Here is a 25922-nt window from a genome sequence, read left to right as displayed (position 1 = left end):
TGTGGCCGCCCAGGAGCCCAGAGAGTCAGAGAGGTAGTTCACTGGAGTGGAACGGGGGTGCACTACGCAGCAATGCCATGTGTTGACAGTCCACCGCTGTACAGGCAGGGTGGAATGTGTCCCTCCGTGTCAGACCATGAGCTCTCCCCGGCTGAGCACAAGCAGTCAGTCTGACAGGGCCTTTTGTCCCTCTGTTTGATTCAACCTGACACAAATTAAAACGGTAAACCCACAGTCGTTTTTGTTGCAGGTTTTAGGTGCGAACATTTAGTCCAACTTTGTTTCCTGTGATTTTTGATCACAGAACTTATTTAAATTGTTTAATAATGGGCCCAAGAAATATCAAAGAAGGGTAAATAATACTTGATACCACATTTGTTTGGGGGTTCTTCCATTTAATGTATGGTTTTTGTTTTGTTTTGTTGGTGCGGTGAGGACTTTTGACTCCTTTAAGTAACATTATGGGTATTACCCGGTTCCTATTAGACAGCGGCTAGCCACAACTTTCTCAGTGTGTGGGAGTTTACTCAGAGATGTAGCCATCGCACGCAGATAATTTCTTTGAGTGGTTCACACAGATTTGAGTGTGTGCAACAAAACTGTTTAATTGTATTTCTTAAAAGTCTCCAAACTTCTGGGGAATTCTGGATTTATTTAAATCAAAAGTATATAATGTGTTATCATAAAACCTTTTATCATTAGGCCTATTTAAGGCTGTAAAGGACATGGTTTTGATCGGAATAAATCAGATCACGTCAGGTCAAATGGACATGATTAAACAGATGACTTTACAGCGAAACAATTGTGTTATTCTGAACCATTGTCATAATGAAAAAAACATGACACAACTTTGACCTCGCAGAGTGGTTTCCGAGAAGAATGCCCTCGGCTGAGCAACAGAATGTTATTATATTTCAGTTTTTATCTTTGAAAGACAAATACTTCCATAAGTCAAGCTCATTGGTCCACCCTTCCTGCTAAGGGAGCACACTTTCCCGCTAACACAATTGTCCTTATCAGTAACCCAGACAATCTCTCTCTCTCTCTCTCTCTCTCTCTCTCTCTCTCTCTCTCTCTCTCTCTCTCTCTCTCTCTCTCTCTCTCTCTCTCTCTCTCTCTCTCTCTCTCTCTCTCTCTCTCTCTCTCTCTCTGCAGGTGACCCATTCAGGGCTCATGAGATGTGACAGCAGGACAGCCCAGACTTCCTCCCCGCCTGTGGCCTCATCCCCGTCTCAGCCCCCTGAGCAACGTCGGGGTGCTCCTCCCCGGGCCCGGACCATCTCCAGCCCCTACAGCCGCCCTCTCGCCCTAACCCTTCCTCCCGACGGATTGAATGACACTTAGCAGTGAAGCCGCCGTGCTCTGCCTCCCTGTCGCCATGAAGAGCCGGTACCAGCAGTACTACAACTCCACCCTCATCCAGTTCTACTACCGCGCCGCCAAGAACATCAGCCAGGAGGACCTGGTGCGGCGGCAGCACCAGAAGAAGGAGCTGAGCACGCTCAACATCGTCATCGTGGTGCTGTGCAGCATCATCATCCTGGAGAACATGCTGGTGCTCATCGCCGTCTTCCGCAACAAGAAGTTCCACTCCGCCATGTTCTTCTTCATCGGCAACCTGGCCTTCTCCGACCTGCTGGCCGGCTCCGCCTACATCGCCAACATCTGCCTGTCGGGGCCGCGCACCTTCGAGCTGCTGCCCGTGCAGTGGTTCATCCGCGAGGGCACCACCTTCATCGCCCTGGCCGCCTCCGTCTTCAGCCTCCTGGCCATCGCCATCGAGCGCTACGTGGCCATCACGGAGGTGAAGGTGTACGGCTCCAACAAGACGTGCCGCATGTTCATGCTGATCGGCGCGTGCTGGTTCACCGCCATCCTGCTGGGGGGCCTGCCCATCCTGGGCTGGAACTGCATCAACGCCCTCGACGAGTGCTCGGCCGTGCTGCCCCTCTACACGCGGCGCTACATCTGCTTCGCCATGACCATCCTCAGCGTGATCCTGCTGTCCATCGTCATCCTGTACGTGCGCATCTACCTGATTGTGCGCTCCAGCCACCAGGAGGCCACCAACTCGCCGGCGTACGCGCTGCTGAAGACGGTCACCATCGTGCTGGGCGTGTTCATCGTGTGCTGGCTGCCCGCCTTCACCATCCTCATGATGGACTCCTTCTGCTCCATGAGGAGGTGCCCCGTCCTCGAGTACGCCGACAAGTTCTTCGCCCTGGCCACGCTCAACTCGGCGATGAACCCCGTCATCTACACGCTGCGCAGCAAGGACATGCGCAAGGAGTTCCTGCGCGTGCTGTGCTGCTGGGTGCTCCTGCGGAGCGGGCAGCCCGCCGACCGGTGCCTGGTGCCCCTGAAGAGCTCCAGCTCCCTGGAGCACTGCACCAACAAACACGAACACCAGCAGACCACGCCCATCATGCAGACGTGCACCACCTGCGTTTGACGGGCCGCGCGCGCGCGCGCGCGTGTGTGTGTGTGTGTGTGTGTGTGTGCGTGTGATGTGTGTCGCTCTGGCGTTTGTTAAAAGCACCGCTTCCACTTCTCGTGCACGTACAAAGAGGAAAATAAGAGGGGACAGGATGTCGGCCGGCTCTCTGTGGACGATTGGGGAAGAGAGAGCGAGGGGCGAGCGAGACACGTGCACCGCTGCCGACGTCGGCGCGACCTGGATGAGGAAGCGATCCTGGAGGGCGCCGAGACCCCAACAGCCGAGGCCCTTGTTTAAAACTGTAAAAAAAGAAAAAGAAAAAAACGTTCTGACTGACTTTCTCTCGCATTTCAACTCCAAAGTGAATTGTATGTATTTTACAATCCGTGTTTCTAACGTGTTCCATGCAAACTGAAGCCGTGACCAGCAGGCACAAATGGCTTGGGAAGAGACGTGACATTATGAACTCCTGGGGAGACTTTTGAAAAAAAAATGTGAAAAAAACGTGGGTACTAATTACAGACAATATCTACAGACCTTTACATACAAGCCTTTGAGCTCTTTAAATAAAAAGACCCCCCCCCCCCCCCTGTCATGTATGGAAATGCCCCATCGAATACCAAATATATGTATGGCAAATGCCATCTAAATTAGATTGAGTTGTGGTGAGACTTGTGTCTACGTCTGCACTGATGTAAAGCGTGCAATGTTGCACTTTGTAAATTTGTAGGCAATATCAACCTTTCCCCTATGAGTTACATTTTTGCCTTTTTTTCCCCGAGACTTATGAACATTCCTACGCCCTCATAGACGTACGTTACGTATGGTATGGCCCTACACGATACTGCTCATGAGCACGGAGGCAGCAGTGATCCACTCCCTTTGAAACCCTGCACTCCAGACAATCCAGGACACAACACCCCTTATGGCGTCCCCCCCCCCGGGCAATGTATAACCTCTATGTAACCTTTATAGAACCACTTAATTTACCAATACAGACGCCAAGTATTCTGCTTCCATGTACTGCATGATTTCCCTTTGTACTCGTTTGTAAGCGCTCATATGTATGAATGGTATATATCCAAGTACCGACTCCTTCATGTACAAAACCACCCCCCCCCCCAACTAGCCAACCGACCACTCCCATTTATCCGTTGCATTCAGTCCCCCCCCCCCCCCCCCCCCTCACCGCGCGCGCTTTCACCGTTGTCTGTAGTATCTGAACAATTTCCTCAGAGGAAGGCTCAATCACAAAACACACTTCCTGGAGTGAGTTGGCACTGATTTCAGCTCTGAAACAGCTGTCACACACAAAGTCTAATGGGATTGTTGTCTTGACAAGTCGTAGCAGTGTAGCAGTGCACTCCCTCCCTCCCCTGCCCTGCCTCTCCCTTCCATAGCGTCTTCCTCTTAGGCATATGCGGCCGAATGTAAAGTTTGAAGTGTTCAAAGGAGCGTGCGCTCTTCTAATGACAGTATTATTATTTGTATTTGTATTATTATTATTATTATTATTCATCGTCGCTGTTAGCATTCATCTGCGGGTGATGTTGCTTCCGGGTGTGATGACCAGGCTTGCTCACTCTCAATGTGAAGTCTTAAATCGAGAAAAAAACACACACAGACAGACACACACATATGTTCTCCGTTATTGGTGGTCATACGCATCTCGCATTACCAGGGGACGAAATCGGATCTGTCGTGCGTAAACGCGTCTCAGCTTACCGTAGAAAAAATACATTAAAAAAAAAAACGCACATCCCCTGCTGAAGGGTGCACCGGATCCAGTTTCAGCGGTGATGTGTGTGCGCGTGATTGTATTCGGGGTGAGAGGGATTAAGCCCTCACGGGAAGTTCAGCTTCATCCTACGACAACGCAACGATTTCCTCTTGACCCATAGGAAGTCCTGTTTTTATGTGTTTTTTCTCTCCGCAGTCCGGTTCCTGTTCTGGCCTCCTAACGTGTCTTCCTGTTAGACACTCACGCTTCCCTGCAATTAGCTAGACACAGACGGTTTTACTTAATTATTTCACCAGGTTTTTGAACTTCAGGAAAGCCATGTAGATCTAGCGTAAAAGCACTTTGGCAGCCTCAGCAGCATCCCCCCTTCACCCCTCCCCCCTACCTCCGCGGCAACACCCACACCTCCGTTTCTCTTCCCCCCGGGTATTTTGAGACGTGTTTTAATCTGCTTAACCTTCACTTCATTTTGTTGCCTAACTCTATATTTCAAAAGGATATACATAACTCTGTCATGTATGTATGTACATTCTGTATGTAGTGTTTGTGTGTGTGTATGTGTGTACAGTATGTGTGTGTGTGTGTGTGTAAAATGTTAAATATGTATGAAGTGTGTAGTACTGAATGTTCTGTGTGCAATAGCCTTGCATTTCCTGTAGCACGCTGCCTGAGTGAAAATGGTACAATCGTAAACACTAATAGAGGTACATAAACATTGCGTTCATTGTATTCCCCTTTTTTTTATACAAAATAAACGAAATACTGAAATAATCATGCTTGTGTGTGTGGGGAGTTCTTCTCAGATGATTGACGGTTGTGCACGGTTCTTGAGCTTAAGCGCTTAGCTCTGAACAATCTGCACGTCCTGAGATGTCTACCTGTTCAATCAAAATCGCTGCGTTTAATCCAAACATGCTCTGACAAGGTCACGAAGGCACTTGTTTCAACACGAAACTCCAGAAACGCTGCTGTGCGCTATACAGCAACCATTAATCACGGCTCGCTTTCCTAATAAAAATCTATTTGAAGGATGAAATCGGGTAGTGTAATGGAAATTTCTTTACAGGGCGTTCAGGTTGAATCTGGTTTATAGTATAAAAAGGAATGGCTATTTGTAATTTGGCTGGGAGGCGCATGCAGAAGGAAAAAAAGGCCCTGGGAAGGATTTCTGGCTTTAAGGGGGTGAGTGGGAGAGGGGAGAGGCTGACAAGAGTGTAGTCTTGGGAGAGTTGGTGCTGGTTGTTGTCAGACGTCCAGGATTCCTGGGTGGGAAACGCTGGCTGAATAAGCCCCAGGAGGCTGTGCCGTTGGGATGGCTGCCAAGACTTTCCAGTGCCTTGCAGGATATGACATCACACACTCACAAACCTGCAGGCCAAGCTGTGTACACAAAAGCTCTTCAAAGCGGAGGGATCACTTTTAATGTGTTCCAGAAATGTGCTAAAAAATAAAAACACTTTACCAGAGAAATCACACTCTTACGCAGATGGGCGGAAGTGCCGAAAGCTATACTTGGGAATTGATTCAGCAATACATTAAACCATATAAAGGCCTACGCTTGCAAATAATTCATGTTTTTTACATGCAAGCAAAAGTTTTCTGAAGATTAAAAACGGAAGTATTAGTTATGATTTCAGATAGGAAATTACATGGTACTTCTTTCTGGATCAAGGTGTCTTAGATATGTATGGTATAGCTAAAACATTTAGGCTACACAAATACATGAGGCTGTAGTATATATGCAGCCTCATGCCACATCGTAGTGGCCGAAAAACGATTTGCAGGATGGCCCTTAAGGTCTATTTTTAACTAAACAGTGCCACCTTTTGTCCGAAACTGTTAACTGCATTCAAACAAAACAAAAACAAAGACATTTGAGAAACGTCATAGGTTACTCATCACCATGGCTAATGATTCGTAAACGTTCAAGTATCAAGTAATCAAATACATTATTTACAAAGACGGTTACTCAAACGCAAAATGTATAAAAGATAATGGCCGATTGTAAATTGACATGTGTTGCATTTTTAATGATTGGCCAACCTACACAGAATCCCCACAAAGACCAGAAACCAACGCCTACAGATTTCCTTTATGTAGTCACAATGTGAGACATTAATCATATATATCTAGTAAAAAGACAACGATATACATTGGATTTCCTGCGCTTGATCACTAGCATTGAAAGGATAGCGAGCAAGCCATTATTAATAATTACTTCATGCAGAGGTTGATTATAAGCCATTGACCAATGACGACGATGGCACTTTGTTGTTCAATTTGATTTCTTCCGCTTATTCACTTGACTAGCGCACTTGTTGCAAACACTGGGGTATATTATATTTTAGTTATCCCTCCAGGAACGTTTATAAAACGTAAGATTGCAATACATTCTCAACAATCAATTTAAATAGTTGTTAATAATGTTTTAAAGATATTGTTAACGTAGTGCGGAATGAAATTTTACACATTATGTATCGCAGTCTCTGCTGGACTCCCCCCTTCATCCCTGCACTGGTAGATTCCAAAATACCCGGGTTTCGCGCGAAAAGACGGCCCGCGCGCCCGAACTGCATATAGCATCCATTGGAAGCCACTTGGCATTCTCTGCTTGCGTACTGTTGTCACCAGTATTTCTTTTTAACATTGTTTTACCATTTTTAAGGCATTTTAGTCATTTTATTCGGACTTTTAGATAGTTATTCACAATGCCAACCAAGACCTCATTGTCTCTGCCCGAGGATGTCAGGAAAAGGTATAGTAAGCAGGATGCTAATCATGCAATGTAGCATGCGTTCAGTTTGTTGCAAAAGGCAAGCTGACAAATGCTTCACTAATTTGTGTTCATGTTGCGTTAATCGTACTCCTGGCTGTATAACTTATGTTACTGCATCGCTGAACAATGACGCACTTGTGCCTTAAAAGTTTCCGCTAACGTTAGCGTCATCGATTTAATAACCTTTTTGAGGACGGATGACGCATAGTATTTAATCATTCATTAATCCATTTATGTGGGTTTGTTTGCGATTTAGCGTGTGTGGGCAGAACAACGTGTTGGATTTGGCGCCACTCAGGAAGTGTTGTTGTCCAGAGTGCAGCTCGCTCACTGTCATTGAGCTGACTGAATAACAACAGCGATGCCGGGCACTGTTTTTATGTTTCCATTTGTGTCTCCTTCTGTTAATACTACTTTATTTCGATCTTTATTGAACTATTTACTAAATGTAACCCGTATTCGGTGTTTCATATTAAGGCTGCAGGTATTGGAGAAGGAGGACGATGGGTTTTCAGATGAGGTAAGTTGTGAACCAGGTCGTTTAGACATTTACGTTTTTAGGATGATTGATCACATATTACAGTGTTATGAAGCGATACATTCTTAATCCTGCAGAATCCGAGTTTATATTTGTATTTGTGGTGCTAATGAAAGCAAGTTTGTTTTTAGTGCTGTGTTTCTGACAAGCCTTACCCTCTCCACTCAGGACCGTGTGAAGGAGAAGCTCAAGCTGGTCCAGGAATTCCTGCATGATGACGCTCAAGACCAGCTCAGTAGCCTGAAAGAGAAGATGAAAAGTTCAGAGATCTCCGTGGTCCGTTCTCCTTTATTTACTCAAAATCCTCATTGCAACAGTTTCTTCTACATCGCTCATTGTTCTGCATGCTCCCCCCCCCTTATTTTAGGAGGGCTACCTTTCCAAAGTCAAGGCCTTATTGGTACGGGAGCTGTCCCAGTCCACAAATGGCGAGGGTGTGAATGGGCAGAGTGGGAAGACTAACGGTCTGGCCACAAACGGCTCCCACAAAGGGGAGGAGGACGCAGAGGTAACCATGGACACCCAGGAAGAGGCGGCACCTCTGAAGTCCCCCACCGCTGCTAAAGGAAAGAATGGCCGAAAGAGCAAGTCGGACTCTGATTCAAAGAGTAAGTAGGGACAGCGGTCACACATTCAGACTGTCGGTAGCAACCTCAATGTATAGAATCGTATTTGAATGACCTAATCATGGCCCTCCCTGTGACTGTAGAATCGCCTGCAAGCGCCCGGGTCACAAGGAACAGTGGAAAACAGCCGACCATCATGTCCATGTTCTCGAAAGTGTGAGTATCCCCTTTAATGCTTTGTTGTACTTTGTGATTTGGAACACATGTCAAATGGCGGCTACAAGGGGCTCTATGGTCCCGTGCCACTGGGTGGGACAGAGTGATTTGTCTTGCATTAACTGTCGCTGTGAATCTTTTATACAGACAAAAGAGGAAGTCTGATGAGGTAAATGGAGAAGACTCAATTGCACAGAACGGGCAGAAGGAACAGAATGGGCAAAGTGAGCAGAATGGAGAGAAAGATGCCAAGAAAGAAGAAGAGGAGGAGGAGGAGGAAGATGGAACAGAGGTAAGTGGTTCCATGCAGCATTTAATAGAAGCCTGAGTTGCCACAAATTGCACATTCTAATGTTGATATTTCTTGTAGTCCCGGGAAGAGAAGCGTCTGAAAGTGGATTCTGATGAAAGGTAGGTTTCGCTCGTGTTGATGCATGATGTTCAATTGAACAAATATTGTCCAATTAAAAACAGTTTTTAACTAAATTGGAAAACTGTTTTACCATTTTTCTCTGCAGTGTTCCTGAGAAGGCTACAAGTGAAGTAAAGAATACACCAGTCACTGCTGCAAAGGTACGGCCTTGTTCTGGTGTGGCTTGATCTTATCAAGTTCTACTACTTGCGTTTTCCCTCAGCATCTGAAAGAAAATGTCCCAACTTTTTTCCAGACCCCACCTCCAAAATGTCCAGACTGCAGGCAGTACTTGGATGACTCGGACCTCAAGTACTTTCAGGGGGATCCTGACACTGCGGTAGGATTAGTTATAGTTTTGATATTGCCAAGAAAATCCAGATAAAAAAAACAACATAAAAATCAAACTGTCAATGGCAGCTGTCTGTATCATACCATTGCGCCGTTGACAATGATTTTCTCCGGCAGTACTCTGTCGTGCTTTCTCTCTGTTCTGCTAAATTGAATGGTGCCCTACATGTTCTAAATGCTAAAACGAATCATTCACATTAGGGATGTGTGTCGGTCGCGACTGATTCGTTACAACGAACGAATCCCGAACGTGAACGACAAGAACTGGTTCCCCAAAACAAGAAGAACTGGTTCTTTGATTATTTTTTTTTTAACATAAACCAAACATATGGTCACGTAAATAAAATATACAAACGAACAGAGCTCCGTCTCCCCGCGACTTCCATTGAGTCTACAACTTTCTCAAAGATTCAGCCAATGAGAGGTAGCAATGGTGTTGGAATGGCACCTGGGTAAACCAATGACAAGGCGGTACCGTCGAATATGCGTGCTTTCTCTGTCTGACGTATCTTGGGTCATACCATTCGACTCATATATCCCCCTACATTTTTTCGAAAATAGACTTGACCTCCATCTGTTTATTGGATAAACGCATTTCCCAATCCCAGGAGTCTTTGCTCCATTCTACGTCAATTTAAGAACAAACAAAGAAATTAAACTGCAGTTCGTATTTTTTATTTATGACCATGCAAGTTCTGTAATGCCTGAACAATGAAGAATTAAATGTAAAGTAAAATAAAATTATAAATGTAAAACCATGAATGAAATAGAGAGTAAGCAAGTGGTATAAATATTGGTGGGACGTTCGACATACTATATAGCAGGCATCTCCAAACGGCGGACTGCGGTCTTGACGGTCCTATCCGCCCACGACCAATTAAAAAAAATATGTATAATATTTTTTTTTTTAAGATGTAATCTGACGTAACGAACGAATCAAAACAAACAAATCAAATAAACGAATCGTTATACTGAACTGAAAGAACTAGTTCCCGGAAAAGAATCATTTTGCCCATCCCTAATTCACATGCATTTTTGGTCAAGTGCTCCGATATTCTCTTCATTCATGCGCTTTTGTCATGATCCTATGTGAATGCGTGCATAATCACATGATGGTGTTTTCCGTCTCCAGAGACCGGGTACTGTTGGCATTCATAATTGTATGTCAGGGTAATCGATAATCGTAGCCTATATTTTCTTACTTGAAAGCAGATGCTGACATGAACACGCACGTTGTCATATTGTGATGAGGGGAATGGTCTGGCAGAGGCGGTGCTTTTTTCACTGCGCCTCGCCTGTAGACGGCTGTGTGAAACTGATAAGCAACTAATTATTACCAAGCGATTAAAACACTTAAGTCCCAAATTGGGAATCGTTATTAAGCTGTTAATAAAAGAGATTCTGATTTGCCGATCAGTCGACAATGGGTCTGACTAATGAGATTATGCTACATTTTAGTCATGACCACCAGTAGACTGTCACAATTAAGACAGCTTTTTTTTCTTCTGCAGCTGGATGAGCCAGAGATGCTTACAGATGAGCGCCTGTCACTGTTTGACTCAAACGAGGATGGATTTGAGAGCTACGAGGACCTCCCACAACACAAAATCACCAACTTCAGGTGCAGCGATGCTTGCACGTCTACTTGCGTACCTGGACACCAACTTCTGACCGTTGGTTAATAAAAAGATTCCCAGACCCATGCTACCTCTTGTGCTGCAGTTAAAATATGACTTGTTTTGTCCTGCAGCGTGTACGACAAGAAGGGCCATCTTTGCCCTTTTGACGCTGGTCTGATAGAGAAGAACGTGGAGCTCTACTTCAGTTGTGTGGTTAAGCCCATCTACGATGACAACCCTTGCTTGGACGGTACTGCATGTCTTGCCTATTGAAAAACAGCAATGTTGATGTTATAATTTTTTTAATCATCTTTTCCAAATCATACCCAGTCAATATATTAAGCAAGTGGCTACTTTAAATCTACAGGGGGAGTTCCTGCTAAGAAGCTTGGGCCCATCAATGCTTGGTGGATCACAGGGTTTGATGGTGGAGAGAAGGCTTTGATTGGCTTCACTACAGGTACATATTGCTTGTTTTCAGTCCACACCAGTCTGGTCCTCATTGACTATTTTATTTATTTATATTAAGTCACCTATGTTTTCGATTTGCAGCCTTTGCCGATTACATCTTGATGCAGCCCAGTGAAGAGTACTCGTCCATCTTTGCACTCATGCAGGAGAAGATTTACATGAGTAAGATAGTGGTGGAGTTCCTACAGAAGAACCCTGACGTCTCTTATGAGGACCTCCTCAACAAAATCGAGGTGAGCAGACTGTAAAAAAAAAAAAATGAATTGATGGGCATGGGGGGCCGTGACATCCCATGTTTGCCACACGACTATATAAAGCTTTAGCGGGCATACAATGGGCTGCACAATTATCTGAGATTTAATGCAAGAAACTAGCAAACTCTGGAACATTGAGTGTGGGAATTGAACAGCCCCCCCTCACGTTAGTCTATGATCAAGAATCATTTCTTTTTAAATCTCTCAAAATAAAACCGACCGCTCAAATGTGCAGATCGACAAGCCACTGAGATTCAGCATTAAAAAGATATAAATAAAAGATTCCCCATTTGTATCTGGAAAGAGAATTCTTCCCAGGTAATAAGAATGCTGTCCTGTGTTTTTGCATATGCTCCACCTTAGTCACCCCCTTCAAAACAGGCCGGTCATGGCGGCCACTGATGTCATGGCGGTCACTGATGTCATGGCAGTGATCCAGAAAGTCTCGCTGTTAATCTGACAACTGTTATCCCTCCTGCCCCTGCAGACCACAGTGCCTCCCGCAGGGCTCAACTTCAACCGCTTCACAGAGGACACGCTGCTGCGCCACGCCCAGTTTGTGGTGGAGCAGGTGGAGAGCTACGACGAGGCCGGAGACCAGGACGAGCAGCCTATCATAGTCACCCCCTGCATGAGGGACCTCATCAAACTGGCCGGAGTCACCCTGGGAAAGAGGTGCGTCCAAACACTCCTTTTTAGTATTGACCTATTATATTTCGGACCGAATTTATATATTTTTTGCCTTTTTTTTAGATAGTCACTTTAATTCCTTCAAATTTGTGTATGTTTTGTTAAATTACAGTACTTTTAATATTGCAGAAAATGTTTTTAGTCCTCCAAGTCCTTATGCCAGATGAATGCTTTGGGATTTAACATTTGCCCCCTGTTTTTATTTTTGTTTTGCTTGTGGCCACATATTCCTGCTCCTTGCACCTCTTATTTCTCCCAACGTCTAACACTCCTCTTAACATTCCTAATGCAGCATGCTGCTGTACTGGTAGGTAGGCCTAGCTCTGACTGCTTCACCCACATGCGTGGTGTAATTTATTCAAATGTTTGTCCTTCACAATTGTTGGAAAAATGCTATTGCAATCAATCTCTAAAATAAAAATGGCACAATCTTTTCTTTTTTTTGGGGTGCGGGGGGTTGAATTCAACTAGAGTAAAACATTTCTGCAAGGATGTTTTTCCAAGTTAATAAAATGCAAATTTCGCCTCAATGGGCATTTCAAGTATTAAAGAAACATTTTTTTATCATGCCGTTTCATGTAATTGTGGCACATTCTAAAAAGCGAAATCCCCTCTGCCTTCGTGGAGCTTCGCTCACGTAGGCAGAATGCTGGACAGCCTTCACTTGAGGCAGCCTTTACCCGTGTTTTTCCTGAACGTGTGCTTGTATACCATCCGTTTATCAAGACTAACTCTCTTGCATCATAGCCATTTGCTTGATCGTTGTGTTGCATGGCTTGTTCATCGGCTCCTTCACCAGGGCCAAAGTCTTGAGGAAATCTTGACTCATGCATCCCCGGTTTACTGCCATCACACCCAACTGGCTGTTCCTCCAAAACACTATGTTGCCTTTACAGGAGAGCCGCCAGAAGACAGGCCATACGCCACCCAACCAAGATCGAAAAGGACCTCAAGGGACCCACCAAGGCAACCACCACCAAGCTGGTCTACACCATCTTTGACACCTTCTTCTCCGACCAGATTGATCAGATAGACAAGGATGGCGGCATCAAGAGGCAACGCTGTGGTGTCTGTGAAGTATGTAACATACGGGTCCCGCAATGCCCTGTGTAGGGCAACGCTGAAAGGGGAAGAGAATTTCCCCTAATTCTGTGCACCTTCTGCTATCATTAGGTCTGCCAGTCTTCAGACTGTGGCAAATGCGTCGCATGCAAGGACATGATCAAGTTTGGCGGAAGTGGCAGAAGCAAGCAGGCCTGTCGACAGAGGAGGTGAGAATACTGTTGACGTTGGTTTCTTTAAACCCCTGGGTCGAGAGATCCAGCCCGTTCTATGAATGTAATCTTGCTCCCTCTATGCTAAGGTGTCCGAACCTCGCAGTAAAGGAGGCGGAGGACGATGAGAACATCGAAGAGGAAGATATAATTGTGGAGATAAAGAAGAGCAGCAAGAAGGTCCCCATAGCAAAGAAGAAGAAGCAGGCCTCGGTCAAGCTCTCGTGGGTGGGAGAGGTTGTCGAGGTAAACCTGCCAGAATGGCCCATAGTTAGCCCTTGAGTTTACAATTTTCCATGGATTAATTTTCATAAATGGTCCCTTCAGGGGTTTAGAGGGCTTTGTAATGATTCTACCTGTTTGTATTTCAGACCGAGGGAAAGAGGCGGTACTACAAGAAGGTGAAGGTGAACGAAGAGCTCCTGGAGGTGGGAGACTGCGTCTCGGTTTCTTCAGAGGATCCGACTACTGCCCTCTACCTGGCCAGGTCTGCTTGCATTTCCCGGAAGGCAATCTTTTAAAGTGAGATTGAAATCATGGAGGCCACAGGTGAAACCGAACTAAAACCGGCTACGCCTTTCCCAGGATCACCTCCATGTGGGAGGACGGCAGCGGCAAGATGTTCCACGCACACTGGTTCCTTCGGGGGACGGCCACCGTGCTGGGAGAGTCCTCCGACCCACTGGAGCTGATGCTGGTGGACGACTGTGAAGACATGCAGCTCAACTACGTGGAGAGCAAAGTCAACGTCATGTACAAGGCCCCCACCGACAACTGGGCCATGGAGGTACGGCAAGACTGGCTTAACCTCTTTTCCAAAAGAGAAATGTTGTAAATCAGATGGGGTGGTTCGGCCTTGACGTGTTTTTACTTTGACATTTTTTCAGATATTGTTGTATTAAAATGGAATTGCCCCCTGTATGACGCTACTGAGATGGGTGTGTGTATATGCCTAAATGTGTCGTTTACCGTGTAGGGTGGAATGGACGATGAGATAAAAGTGATCGAGGACGACGGCAAGAGTTTCTTCTACCAGTTCTGGTACGAGCCGGAGTGCGCTCGCTTCGAAACGCCGCCGGCCTTCGTCCCCTTGGACGACTCGAAACACAAGTAAGCACCAGCAACGGCTTTCCTGTCACCTCTTCCAGCTCCCTTCGGTGCGCGCTAGCTTAGCGGTTGGCTCGGTTGCAGTCTAACCCGATGGGAACACGCGTTTGTCTCGTAGGCACTGCATGAGCTGTGCCAGGACCAACGAGAAGGAGGAGCAGGAGACCCCTCGCGTGGCCGAGCCCCTGGGTTCCCAGGACCACGACTCCAAGGTTGTCTATGCCGTGGCCCTCTTCAAAGGTGCTCAGTACAGAGTGGGGGACAGTGTATACCTTCCCCCTGACGCTTTTAACTTCAGGTAGGCTGCCCTTTAACTCGCACAATGCACCCGTTTAGTACAGTCTTTGTTTTTGCAGGCGGGGTTAAACGTTTTGTCTTCCTCTGCTTGTCTCTCAGCGTTAAGGCGGCTAGTCCGGTCAAGAAATCTCACAGGAAGGAGGATGTTGATGAAGACCTGTATCCGGAGTACTACAGGAAGTCCTCGGATTACATCAAGGGCTCTAACCTGGACGCACCCAAGCCCTTCCGCATCGGCCGCATCAAGGAGATCTTCTGTCACAGGCGCAGCAACGGGAAGCCGGACATGTCTGAGGTCAAACTGAGGATCTACAAGTTATACAGGTAATGCGTTTGAACCGCCTCACCAAAATAGTGCTTCGTGTTCATTGCTGACCTCTAGAGGGAAGTGATCACAAGTAAACTGTGCCTGGTGTTTCTTCCACCTCCTATCTAGATTTTAGTTTATGATCCGTTTAATTGTTCCTGACAAGTATGCAGTCAAGACTAATTGCCTAGTACAACGCCTTGAGCATGCATCTCGTTTCTTGCGGCTTATAGAACGGTCTAAAATAATTTAGTACTCTGCATTAAAGGTGGATTATCATCAAAAAGACGTATCCACTACCCTGAATTAGTTGGTCCACAATGAGGAAATGTTTATTTTAATTATGTGTTCAACCCTTCCTTTGTCAGGCCCGAGAACACTCACAAAGGCGTGAAGGCCAGCTACCACACGGATATTAACCAGCTGTACTGGAGCGAGGAGGAGGGCACCGTCGGCATGGCCGAGGTGCTGGGCCGCTGTCAAGTGGAATATGCGGAGGACCTGAATGAGTCCGTGCAGGACTTCTCCAGTGGTGGCCCCGACCGCTTCTACTTCCTTGAGGTGACTTACTCTTAAAGATTCAACGCGTAAACATGCTGGCTATTTAAACCATGCTGACGGATGTATCAGGTCATGATGCTGGACCCTAAACCTTAAGCTTTTTTATGCATCACTGCATCGTAGTACGACTTGAAGCACAGCTTGGTTAGGGCAGTCGCAATACCAAGTGCTCGACAGGGATGTGAAACTTGAGACACCACAACATTTGCAGTGACGCCTTTTCTTTTTGACTTCCAAGTGGAAGGGCAGGGGAAGCTTAACTATGACTTGGTATCTAGCTTACTTAGTTTGTATGTAAAGACATCCACATTTGTTTACACTTTGCAGATTGTTGTTAACAAGGACATGGGTGCATTAGATCAACGGTAACACAAACGATAAGTTGTGCTAATAACCTGTATCACACACAGGCTTACAATGCAAAAACAAAGGGCTTTGAGGACCCACCCAACCACGCCCGGTCTGCTGTCCAGAAGGGTAAAGGAAAGGGCAAAGGAAAAGGTAAAACGCTTGACTTGTACGGAGAGTCCCCTTGTATGATTTACTTGGCCCAGGCATGGATGGGATTATTGATCCATGCTGTCTTTTCAGGGAAAGGCAAAGGAAAGTCCTCTGCGCCGCAGGAGGACGTCCAGGAACCACAAGTGCCCAAAGTGCCCAAGTACCGCACGCTGGATGTGTTCTCTGGCTGTGGTGGGCTCTCTGAGGGCTTCCATCAGGCTGGTGAGTGCCTCTTTATCATGTTGGACAATGTATTCCCAGTGTTTCCCCCAGCACTGTATGGTTAAGGCAGCCACCCTAACAACAATAGGGCCCCGCCTTGAATACCAATGTATAAAAAAAAAAAAAAAAAGGGTTAGGGTTAATAATTAAAATATTTTTTAATTATTATGCATTAACAAAGTAGAAAACTCTTAGGGAAAGAAAACAAAGATTAATGCATTAGTAACGGTGTTCGTGCCATGAAGCTTTTTGAATGGAATTGAGAACAGCGTTTTGGATAAGCTGAAGTTTCCGATGAAGCTAAACAGCAGGAATGACCATTTGAAGGCTGTGTGGAAAGTGGTGGTAGTGGATACTATATATCCACAGCATCTCCTTCCTAACAATTAATTTCTCACCCAGACATCTCGGAGACCCTGTGGGCCATCGAGATGTGGGAGCCGGCCGCTCAGGCCTTCAGGCTGAACAACCCCGGCACCACGGTGTTCACGGAGGACTGCAACGTGCTGCTGAAGCTGGTCATGTCCGGGGAGAAGACCAACTCCCTGGGCCAGAAGCTGCCGCAGAAGGGCGACGTGGAGATGCTGTGCGGAGGCCCGCCGTGCCAAGGCTTCAGTGGCATGAACCGCTTCAACTCGCGCACCTACTCCAAGTTCAAGAACTCCCTGGTGGTCTCCTACCTGAGGTACGTGGAGCCGCCACGCTGTCTTTCAATAGAGCTGGGTGGTGTAGCAAACACTTAAAACGATTAGTGCTGACCGATGCGTTTAACGTCATCCCGGTGGGGACAAACGGGATCAACCATCGCAAAAGCCTCCTTCATAGTGGTGTCAACACAAGTGACTATATTTATGCGGCTGTTTTCGGGACATTTATTCTTAATAAACTATTAATTATACTATTGCATATACTTACATTTTCAGGTTTGACTGGTTAATCAGTGTAAAAGCTTGCATAACTTTCTGACTAACGTATCGCCTCCTTTTTTTCCCAGTTACTGCGACTACTACAGACCCAAGTTCTTCCTCCTGGAGAACGTGAGGAACTTTGTGTCCTTCAAAAGCTCCATGGTGCTGAAGCTGACCCTGCGCTGCCTGGTGCGCATGGGCTACCAGTGTACCTTCGGGGTCCTTCAGGTCGGTGTCCCACTTGCCACTTCAGCATTCAGGTTTGTCCCCGTGTGAAGCTGGAGCTGACACTAAAAGTGTGTGTGTGCTTGGGTGTTCAGGCCGGTCAGTACGGTGTGGCCCAGACGCGCCGCAGGGCCATCATCTTGGCGGCCGCCCCGGGGGAGAAGCTGCCCCGGTACCCGGAGCCCCTGCACGTGTTCGCTCCCCGGGCGTGCTCCCTGAACGTGGTGGTGGACGAGAAGAAGTACTTCAGCAACGTCACACGGTAACCCCCCCCCCCCCCCCCCACCCCCATCGTCAGGCCATGGTTGTTGAGGGGGAATGTTTGGGTCGGCTTGTGTCTGGTTCTAATCCCGATGACTGCGTTCCTGCTTCAGGGGCAATGGAGGAATCTACAGAACCATCACCGTCCGGGACGCCATGTCGGACCTGCCGGAGATCCGCAACGGACACGCTTCCCTGGAGATCTCTTACAACGGGGAGCCCCAGTCCTGGTTCCAGAGGCAGATCCGGGGAACGCAGTACCAACCCATCCTCAGAGATCACATCTGCAAGGTAAGGGCTTTGTATTTTATTCGAACTAAATGTTTTTTTTTTTAAGGTATATCTGTACTCTAGAGTGCGGTTGAGGTGTGAATCTTCCAGCTTGTAACTCCAAGCTGGATGCTTCTTTGGTTCGCTCCCTAATGACACATGACGGTTAATCTAATCATTTGTGAAAGACGCACAAATAATCTCCTGTCTGCTTTGAACGTGTCCACTAAAATGAAGGAAAGGGCATGGACCAATCGATGCGTTTCTCTCGTTCAGGACATGAGTGCCCTGGTGGAGGGCCGCATGAGGCACATCCCGCTTGCTCCTGGTTCTGACTGGAGGGATCTGCCCAACATGGAGGTCCGGCTGAAGGACGGCACCTTGACTAAGAAGCTCCGCTACACGCACCCCGACAAGAAGAACGGGCGCAGCAGCACCGGCGCGCTCCGAGGCGTTTGCACGTGTTCCGGAGGTGCGTGTTGGTTTGAATGACCTGAGGGCCATTTCTAATCGCTCCCTTGTGCGATGGGTAACATGCATGCCTGTTTTTCATGGTGCCGTTCCGTTCGTCATGAACGTGTGTGCGTGCTCTGTGCGTAGGTACGCCATGTGACCCAGCCGACAGGCAGTTCAGCACTCTGATTCCCTGGTGCCTGCCCCACACTGGCAACCGCCACAACCACTGGGCCGGGCTGTACGGCAGGCTGGAGTGGGACGGCTTCTTCAGCACCACGGTGACCAACCCCGAGCCCATGGGCAAACAGGTGTGTTGAGCGAGAAGTCTTATTGTTCGTTTTACAGAAAATGTAATGCTGGTCGTAGATTCACAACAACTTGAGGTAAAACGAAAGAAGTGCTCCCCCTTTTGGTGCTGAAGGTGGACCCTTTTTGCTCTTGGCAGAGGTGAACTGATTCTTCTTTTGAATCCCCAGGGCCGAGTGCTCCATCCAGAGCAGCACAGAGTGGTCAGCGTGAGGGAGTGTGCGCGCTCTCAAGGATTCCCCGATACCTACCGCTTCTTTGGCAACATTCTGGACAAACACAGACAGGTACGACCAGCTGGAGACACTTCAGCAGGCAGTTTATCTTGACATGAGGTTTATGAGCACCGCTTGACTATTATTATTTTTTTGCTCTTAATCATTTGGAAAATGTCAGAGCAGTAGGGCCTTGGTGTCGGACATTGTAATCTTAAACTAGTGCATTTATGACGGCCATATCTCATCCTCTCAGGTGGGAAACGCCGTGCCTCCACCCCTTTCCAGAGCCATCGGTTTGGAGATCAAAAAGTGCATCTTGGAGCGGATTAAAGAGGAGGGCGTGCAAGGTGAAGGCCTATTTATTCCCCCGTCTTATTAAATTATCACCCCAAAATAACCCATTGTTCATCGGAACACTAACGGTATTCCTTACTTTGCAGCAGAGAACGTGAAACAAGAGAAGATGGAGGTTATCGATTAATTTCCCCGGTGAAGTCCATTCCTTCGATCGTGACGCCAGAGCGCTCGGTTATCGTTTTTAATCTTTCGTCTGGCTTCGAGCCGTGTCACTAACTGGCTACTTCGGACATTCTGTGCAGTTTCATTCCATGAAATCCTCAAGTTTCTAATGTGGTTTTAACTGTGTATTGAAAGGCATTCACATGATGTTGAATAAATTGTATGTAGTTTTTATATGTTGTAACATTTCAAATAAAGCGCTTATAAATGGATTTTGTTTTCACATCACCTGATTTTAGTTGTACCCATTCATGCAGCATTGATGCGACGGGTGTCGCTGATAATTTTAATTCTTGGTACTGCGGTTATGTACCATGGACGTGTAGTGGACTACATTAGTCAAGGTATCTCATGTACTCGTCTCAGTGCGTTCATTGCCGATAAATCTAGGGATAGCCCCGATATTGGAGACATGATACCGGTGCGGCATCCCACTATCCACCAAAAGGGAGTAATCTGAAACATCTAGTTAGGTGGCCCATTGTCAAGTGACACCTGTCCTCTGCTCAATTAACTGAGTTCACAGGTTTTTACTCCACTCCATGCTGCCAGACCAGCAAAGGGTAAACAAAGATATTCTAACAGTAAATTGGTTTAAGCTCTCCAGTCCAGCGACTTAAGGAGTGAAAATACCTTTAAAACATTTAATATGGACTTGTATGCCTAGGCATCTCCAATATTTGATCATTCAAAATGATAGTGGAGCCCTTTGACGGCACAGGGACAAAATGGCACTAACTTAAGCCCTTTTCCAAAACAGGTCAGGTTCAAGAGAAATTATTTCATTTACCTTTTCACAACTATTATAACTAGCCTTGGACATAAATTGAAAGACAAGGTGACATTTAAGATTTTATTTTTATCAGCCATATTTTAATACATGGATAATAATATCTGGCATTTTCCTGGAATTATTCAGATAGTTTTCTTCAGTTGTTGGATGGCCTGCAAAGAAAAACAGTTATTTAAGTTGCAATCACAAACTAGTCAAACACTGCATTATTACTGATTGATCACCAGCATCACTTACTTTGCCCATTCAACGTTGAGAATAAGATGATCGTATCCAAATCCGGACACTCCTGCGATGGCCCTGGCTGCATCCTCACGGCGATGGAAACTGATGAAAGCAAAGCCCTACGAACAGAAGAACGACAGATGTATCACACACGCACGATTTATAGATTCAATTTTTAGACTACAAAACCTAAATATAAAAGGGGGTCGGAATAAGTGTGTACCTTGGACTGCCCAGTGTTCTTGTCCTTGGCCAGGTAGATCCTGGAGATGGAGCCGAAGGGCCTGAAGAGCTCTTGCAGGTCGGTCTCCCGGGTGTCCTCAGACAGATTGGTGACACGGATGGTGGCATTGTCATCGGCTGTTCAGGACAATAAACAAGAACACATTAGGAACCAGAGTCATTTTATATTAGACATGAACAAAAATATTGATCTATGAAAATACATTATTTGTATTAATTTGATAATAGTTAATAATGTTCAATTCAAATGGGACCACAATTAATTATTTTTTAATGGTTTTAACACAATTAGCAAGAAGTCTACTGTCAAACTCGTAAAATAATGAATAAAGTAGAAAAAAAGTGGTTGGAACGATAAGCCAGAGTACTTCCTCGGCGGTTGGGCTGCATGGACTCTCCCCTCCGCGTGCTTCCGTCCCTCAGGCTGGGGGGCACATATTTGCCAGTCTTGCTCTGAGCTGGCTGGGCAGGCTCTGGTTCAGCTGATGGGGGGAGAGAAAAATCATAACACGAAATGATCAAGAAGGCTTAAACAATATATGCGAGAACAGCAAAGGCTGGCAGGTGATGCTAAAGAAGATGCGATGCAAATCTTGGAAATATGGTCCGCCTGTGAAGGCCTGTGTGTTGCCTAAAGTGAAAACACTAGGATGACTGTACCAGAGCCAGCAGGCTTATCCTTGTCACCAGTCGAGAGCCCGAGCTGGTCGGCCAATTCTTTCTGCATTGGCCCCAGGGTGTCCTTGTAGGGACAACGGGTCGTCCAATGGTCGCCTTTGCAGATACGACATGACACTATCTTCTGCCCCTTCAACTTGTTCATGGGATCCTCATCCTGGTCTGTGGCATTCAAGTCCTAGAATATGGGAGAGAGCAGTTGTTTACAGACTGGCAGGTGTAATCAAAATAAAGACAAACCACCAAATTGGAGGCACTTACAATGCTTGGGTTTAGGGTTCATATGAACAAATACAAGACGGCATAGAAACCGAACGGATGGTTACCTCCTTGCTGGATAGGAAAGTCATGAAGACATCGTCGCTGACCGTGGTGGTAGCAACATTAGGGCCAAGTGCATCATATTCAGAGGTTCCAAATTTCTTCCAGTTCTGGAATGAATGGAAAAAACAATGTAATTAGCTCATTTAAAGTAAAACGTGCCTTGCGTTGTCTGCAATATAAAACCAAATCATGATATTCAAAAATCATACTTTTCTTCTGGCAACAGCTTTAGAGGCTTTCCTTGTCTCGATCTTGAAGGTCCGAATAATCTAGAATACATTTAGGGAATAAAGCACATTTACTAAAGGATTAAGTTAATATTATGTTAAACCTGTCAAAATAACATTAGCACAACATTGTGAATTCTGTTTAAACAAAATTAAGTGATCAATTGTATTATTTGACTTCTTTATACAGTTATATTTAATCTATTACACAACATTTAGTAACCATTTGTCACCTCAAATTTGGAGGAAAAGAAATGCACCCAGTCAGATTTCACTCAAAAAATTACCTTTGACTTCTTCCCATCTTCATCTATTTTGTATTCTGTAATAGTCTTAATATTTCCTTTGATAATTTCTTTGATGGGTGGCAGTGTCCCTGTGAAAACATGACAACATTGAGTTAATTGACATGATCAAAAGACAAAGCACAAATACAAACATGTTTTACGTGTTAACTATATACATGCTCAATTCTAAACCATGGCTGCAATGGTCATTATTGGCCATGGTTATTTTCAACTTCCTTGACCACAATGGACAGAATATGGACGCTAACGAACGGATATGCATAGTCAATGCTAAGTGTAGAGCTAAGCACTTCAGGACAGCAGCATATGGTACAAACACTTATTGAAAGACATTTGTCACGTCATGTTTGGTTAGACATGAGTACTACAGGGACTTGCTTGAGCATCATCCAAAAATTGCAACATTTATTAAATTAACTCCGTACTACCACGTGGAAATAAGCGATCCAAACTAAAAAAAAAAACTAAACGCGCTCCGGTAGCTAGCTAGGGTTAGCCATCTAGCTAGTATTCTTTACCCTCATCTCCTTCCTCCTCGACCTGGTCGGCCCAGCTGGGCTTGGAACTGTAAATGAGGAGAAGGACGGATTGTGTTTAGCAACATTGAATATGGAAGTGATAATAGCCCACATTAAAGGTAAATACTTACTCGTCGAATTCTATCGACGGCATCCTGAGGGTTAGCAAATCCTCCCAAAATGCAAAGACCGGAGCAACGTGATCCTTGCCGCGAGATTGGTCGCTTCCGGGTTAACCTGCTGTGCGCACAATTAAACTACGGATTTAAGATTTCGCCCATGAAAGATGCAAGTGACAATTAGTAAAATATCATTAGAAAAATAACGAAATTAAGTAAAATATTAAAATAGGAGATTAAAAAACTGTAGATCATTTACGGAGATATAGGCAGTTATGTGACACGAGGACAACACATAAATTCTAGATTAATTAATATTCATACTCTATGATTTAATACACAATATAATGTCCATTATACGTATTTTCTAGTTTGACGGTTTAACTACAATGTTCACAATTTCATGTTCTTTCATATTTGTGGTTCAGTACTTTTGGAGAGAGTGATAAAGAAAGAAGAATTCCTCAACAACATTTTATTATGTAACATATACCGTTCAGTGATAAAAAAGGGTTTTAACAACACCATTTTTACATTCGACATTCACATAGTAAGAAATTAAATGTACACACACCCAGATCAACACACACACACACACACACACACACACACACACACACACACACACACACACACACACACACACACACACACACACACACACACACACACACACACACACACACAGTGCAGTCAGAAAGTTCATTCGATAGTTCACTCATCTTGGTTCTTCCCACAGAACACGACTCTAATGCTATCGAACACAGCCATGTACAGTAGAGGATGCAGGCACATGTTCAGAGCAGCCAGCACTTTTGACACTTGGTACGCATCATACACCCAGCAGTAAATCCTACCAGGATAGAATATCTTCAGATAGAGATTGTAGCTCTGAAAGACATGGTAGGGCACAAAGGATAACGCGTACAGCACAACGACAGATATCACCATCAGGGCTATCTTCTGTTTATCCAGTCGAGATATGTTTGTGTTTTTCCAGACCACCCAAATAACCACACAGTACGACGCGAAAGTCACCAAGAATGGAACAAAGCAACCGAGCACGCCAAGCCACACAACGTAATAGAAGTGAGAGCGCTGATCCCCATGGTCGCTACTGCAGTAGGCGACGCACTCAGTCGTGTTGTTCGATCCCCCGGCAGGACACGTAGAGGCAAATTTTAACACCGGGGAGGAAAAGGATGCAACCACAAGCCAGATGATCGCACTCGCAGCCTTGGCGCGTGTCGGAGTGACTTGACTCCGGGTGAAAAAGGGGTAGGCGAGAGCAACACAGCGGTTCACACTGATGCCCATGATGAAGAAGATGCTCACGTACAGGTTGCAGGCAAACATGAATCTTTCTATTTTACACATCACATTTCCGAAGTTCCAGTGTTTGTCCAGCCTGTAGTAGTCTATGAGGAGAGGCAGGGTGAGGACATAGAGCAGGTCACTGACGGCCAGGTTGCAGGAGAGGACAACACCTGTGTGCCAGTTTTTTCTCTCTCTGGACAGTAAAAGCCAAATAGCAAACAAGTTGCCGGCCAATGCCACGCACAACTCAATGGCGTACACGGAGGGCAGCAGAGCCAGTTGAAATTTCACACAAGGGTTCCTGCTGTTGGCCAGTGGCGCTCCAGGTACAGACATAATCTGTAAACAAAAATCATATTAATATGTTGAATTCGATTTTCTGACCCTCAAGTCGACAAGCATTGCGTTGTTGTATAATGGGTCAAATTACAAGACACATTACATATAGCCCATAAGTGCTCAAACCACAAAGATAAAACAGAACAACAGGGGGAGGGAGGAACACATAACATGCATGTCCATATATGGCCGTAATTTAAGACGATATTCTGATTAATCAGCATTGGTATAGTAAACATAAACATGCCCAGGGGCTTCACCTGCTAGGATAGGTCTTATCCAGATAGGTCCCTGGTAGATCAAAGGGTAATGTAGTCAGAACCGCACATTCATGAGTTATATTTAGTTTTTACTATTTTTACTTGATCATTTCTGCGTACACAGTGTAATCCCTACTCTTATTTTAGAGACAAACCTGACAATAACCTAACTTTGTTCGAGCTCAATCTCAACACAACCTACAAAACAAAGATTTATCCTCAGATATTAGTGCATTTCGTATTCTATAGGCCTAGATCAACATCCAAATCAGAAGCATAAATATTAGAATTAAACAAAAAAACTTACTAGTTGACCTCGGCGCTGGTCAGGAGACTCTTGATACATGTGAAACTTGTAAATCTATAAGAATGTGCACTATTTCAGAACAATCCAGAGACACGTTCGTGTGGCAGCAAGCCAGCAGAGTGCCCCACCTCTTTGGCAATTTAAAATCTGCGAAGTGCGAACAAGGTTTTACTTATGTCTCCACTACCTATAGTCGAATCCGTTCAAACTTATCAAGGGTATGTACAGAGGAGGGTGCGTTTTATTTTATAATAAAAATAGACCCGACACAAACAAGCAATCTCCTTAGTGACCGCCCAGCCACACAACAACTTCCCTTCTATACTGAAGATTTGAGTTTGGGGAAGTAAAACAGTCTGCCGCTTTTCCACCGCACATGTAGCTCGACTCGACACGACTCGACACGACACGACTCGACACGGTAGCAACACGGGTGCTTTTCTATGGCAAGCCGAGTGTGCCACAATTCGACTTCAATTAAACGCGTTCTGAAACGCCAGCACGCGTACCAAGAACGCGTTTTGGTTTTCCAGAACGCGTTCCGGCGTTTCAGCGCGCGCGCCCAGAACGCGTTCCGGCGTTTCAGCGCGTGCGCCCAGAACGCGTTCTGGCATTTCAGCGTGCGCGCCAAGAACGCGTTCCGGCATTTCTGCGCGCGCGCTCAGAACGCATATTAGCATATTAACAGCACGCGTGCTGTTAATATGCTAATGCGCTCCTCCCCTCAATTTTCTCAGCCAATAGATTTGAGCCGTTTTCAC

The 25922-nt window shown here is 45.7% G+C and overlaps 4 protein-coding genes across 7 annotated transcripts; 2 read left to right on the top strand and 2 right to left on the bottom strand.

The window, feature by feature from the left end:
• Positions 1–1125: 1125 nt before the first annotated feature.
• s1pr2 (sphingosine-1-phosphate receptor 2) lies at positions 1126–2798 on the top strand. The gene has a single exon (XM_060037475.1). It carries the CDS (start codon positions 1334–1336, stop codon positions 2450–2452), a length of 1119 nt encoding a protein of 372 aa, XP_059893458.1. The 5' UTR covers positions 1126–1333; the 3' UTR covers positions 2453–2798.
• Positions 2799–6681: 3883 nt separating this feature from the next.
• On the top strand, positions 6682–19715 carry dnmt1 (DNA (cytosine-5-)-methyltransferase 1). 4 transcript variants are annotated; one of them, XM_060037436.1, is made up of 35 exons: positions 6736–6933; positions 7432–7474; positions 7661–7768; positions 7860–8100; positions 8202–8274; positions 8422–8566; positions 8645–8685; positions 8793–8847; positions 8943–9026; positions 10549–10658; positions 10788–10906; positions 11024–11116; positions 11209–11360; positions 11869–12056; positions 12364–12378; positions 12968–13148; positions 13245–13342; positions 13435–13591; positions 13717–13832; positions 13931–14132; positions 14322–14455; positions 14571–14750; positions 14849–15073; positions 15425–15617; positions 16028–16118; positions 16209–16340; positions 16743–17025; positions 17335–17476; positions 17569–17735; positions 17848–18025; positions 18281–18476; positions 18605–18768; positions 18937–19053; positions 19238–19331; positions 19428–19715. In XM_060037436.1, the coding sequence occupies exons 1-35, from the start codon at positions 6887–6889 to the stop codon at positions 19463–19465; spliced, it is 4602 nt and encodes a 1533-aa protein (XP_059893419.1). In that variant the 5' UTR covers positions 6736–6886; the 3' UTR covers positions 19466–19715. The 4 variants fall into 4 exon arrangements, with proteins under 4 accessions (XP_059893426.1, XP_059893419.1, XP_059893409.1 ...); XM_060037426.1 differs by having other exon boundaries at positions 19425–19715; XM_060037443.1 differs by lacking the exon at positions 12364–12378 and having other exon boundaries at positions 6682–6933; positions 19425–19715.
• Positions 19716–20342: 627 nt separating this feature from the next.
• On the bottom strand, positions 20343–23063 carry eif3g (eukaryotic translation initiation factor 3, subunit G). The gene is made up of 10 exons (XM_060037502.1): positions 22951–23063; positions 22820–22866; positions 22281–22369; positions 21976–22035; positions 21769–21873; positions 21425–21620; positions 21133–21246; positions 20745–20881; positions 20534–20640; positions 20343–20448 (listed from the first exon to the last, which is right to left on the bottom strand). The coding sequence occupies exons 1-10, from the start codon at positions 22971–22973 to the stop codon at positions 20433–20435; spliced, it is 894 nt and encodes a 297-aa protein (XP_059893485.1). The 5' UTR covers positions 22974–23063; the 3' UTR covers positions 20343–20432.
• Positions 23064–23398: 335 nt separating this feature from the next.
• Positions 23399–25492, bottom strand: p2ry11 (purinergic receptor P2Y11). Its single transcript, XM_060037488.1, has 2 exons — positions 25162–25492; positions 23399–24594 (listed from the first exon to the last, which is right to left on the bottom strand). Exons 1-2 carry the CDS (start codon positions 25198–25200, stop codon positions 23653–23655), a joined length of 981 nt encoding a protein of 326 aa, XP_059893471.1. The 5' UTR covers positions 25201–25492; the 3' UTR covers positions 23399–23652.
• Between the last annotated feature and the right edge of the window lie 430 nt (positions 25493–25922).

Source organism: Gadus macrocephalus, chromosome 2 (genome assembly GCF_031168955.1).
Source record: "Gadus macrocephalus chromosome 2, ASM3116895v1".
In the NCBI taxonomy this organism is placed as follows: Eukaryota; Metazoa; Chordata; class Actinopteri; order Gadiformes; family Gadidae; genus Gadus; species Gadus macrocephalus.
Note: the sequence above shows the minus strand (reverse complement) of the source record. Positions and strands in the feature narration are given on the sequence as shown.

Excerpts from the sequence above, each read along its gene's own strand:
- s1pr2 (XM_060037475.1), top strand. The coding sequence starts at position 1,334 with ATGACACTTAGCAGTGAAGCCGCCGTGCTCTGCCTCCCTGTCGCCATG.
- dnmt1 (XM_060037426.1), top strand. The coding sequence starts at position 6,887 with ATGCCAACCAAGACCTCATTGTCTCTGCCCGAGGATGTCAGGAAAAG. Across the intron at positions 13,343-13,434 it reads CAGGCCTGTCGACAGAGGAG|GTGTCCGAACCTCGCAGTAA; the intron begins GTGAGAATACTG and ends CTCTATGCTAAG. Across the intron at positions 15,074-15,424 it reads AGGATCTACAAGTTATACAG|GCCCGAGAACACTCACAAAG; the intron begins GTAATGCGTTTG and ends TTCCTTTGTCAG.
- eif3g (XM_060037502.1), bottom strand. The coding sequence starts at position 22,973 with ATGCCGTCGATAGAATTCGACGA. Across the intron at positions 22,370-22,819 it reads CGAGGAGGAAGGAGATGAGG|GGACACTGCCACCCATCAAA; the intron begins GTAAAGAATACT and ends ATGTTTTCACAG. Across the intron at positions 21,874-21,975 it reads AAGCTGTTGCCAGAAGAAAA|AACTGGAAGAAATTTGGAAC; the intron begins GTATGATTTTTG and ends CATTCATTCCAG.
- p2ry11 (XM_060037488.1), bottom strand. The coding sequence starts at position 25,200 with ATGTATCAAGAGTCTCCTGACCAGCGCCGAGGTCAACTA. Across the intron at positions 24,595-25,161 it reads ACCAGCGCCGAGGTCAACTA|ATTATGTCTGTACCTGGAGC; the intron begins GTAAGTTTTTTT and ends TTTTGTTTACAG.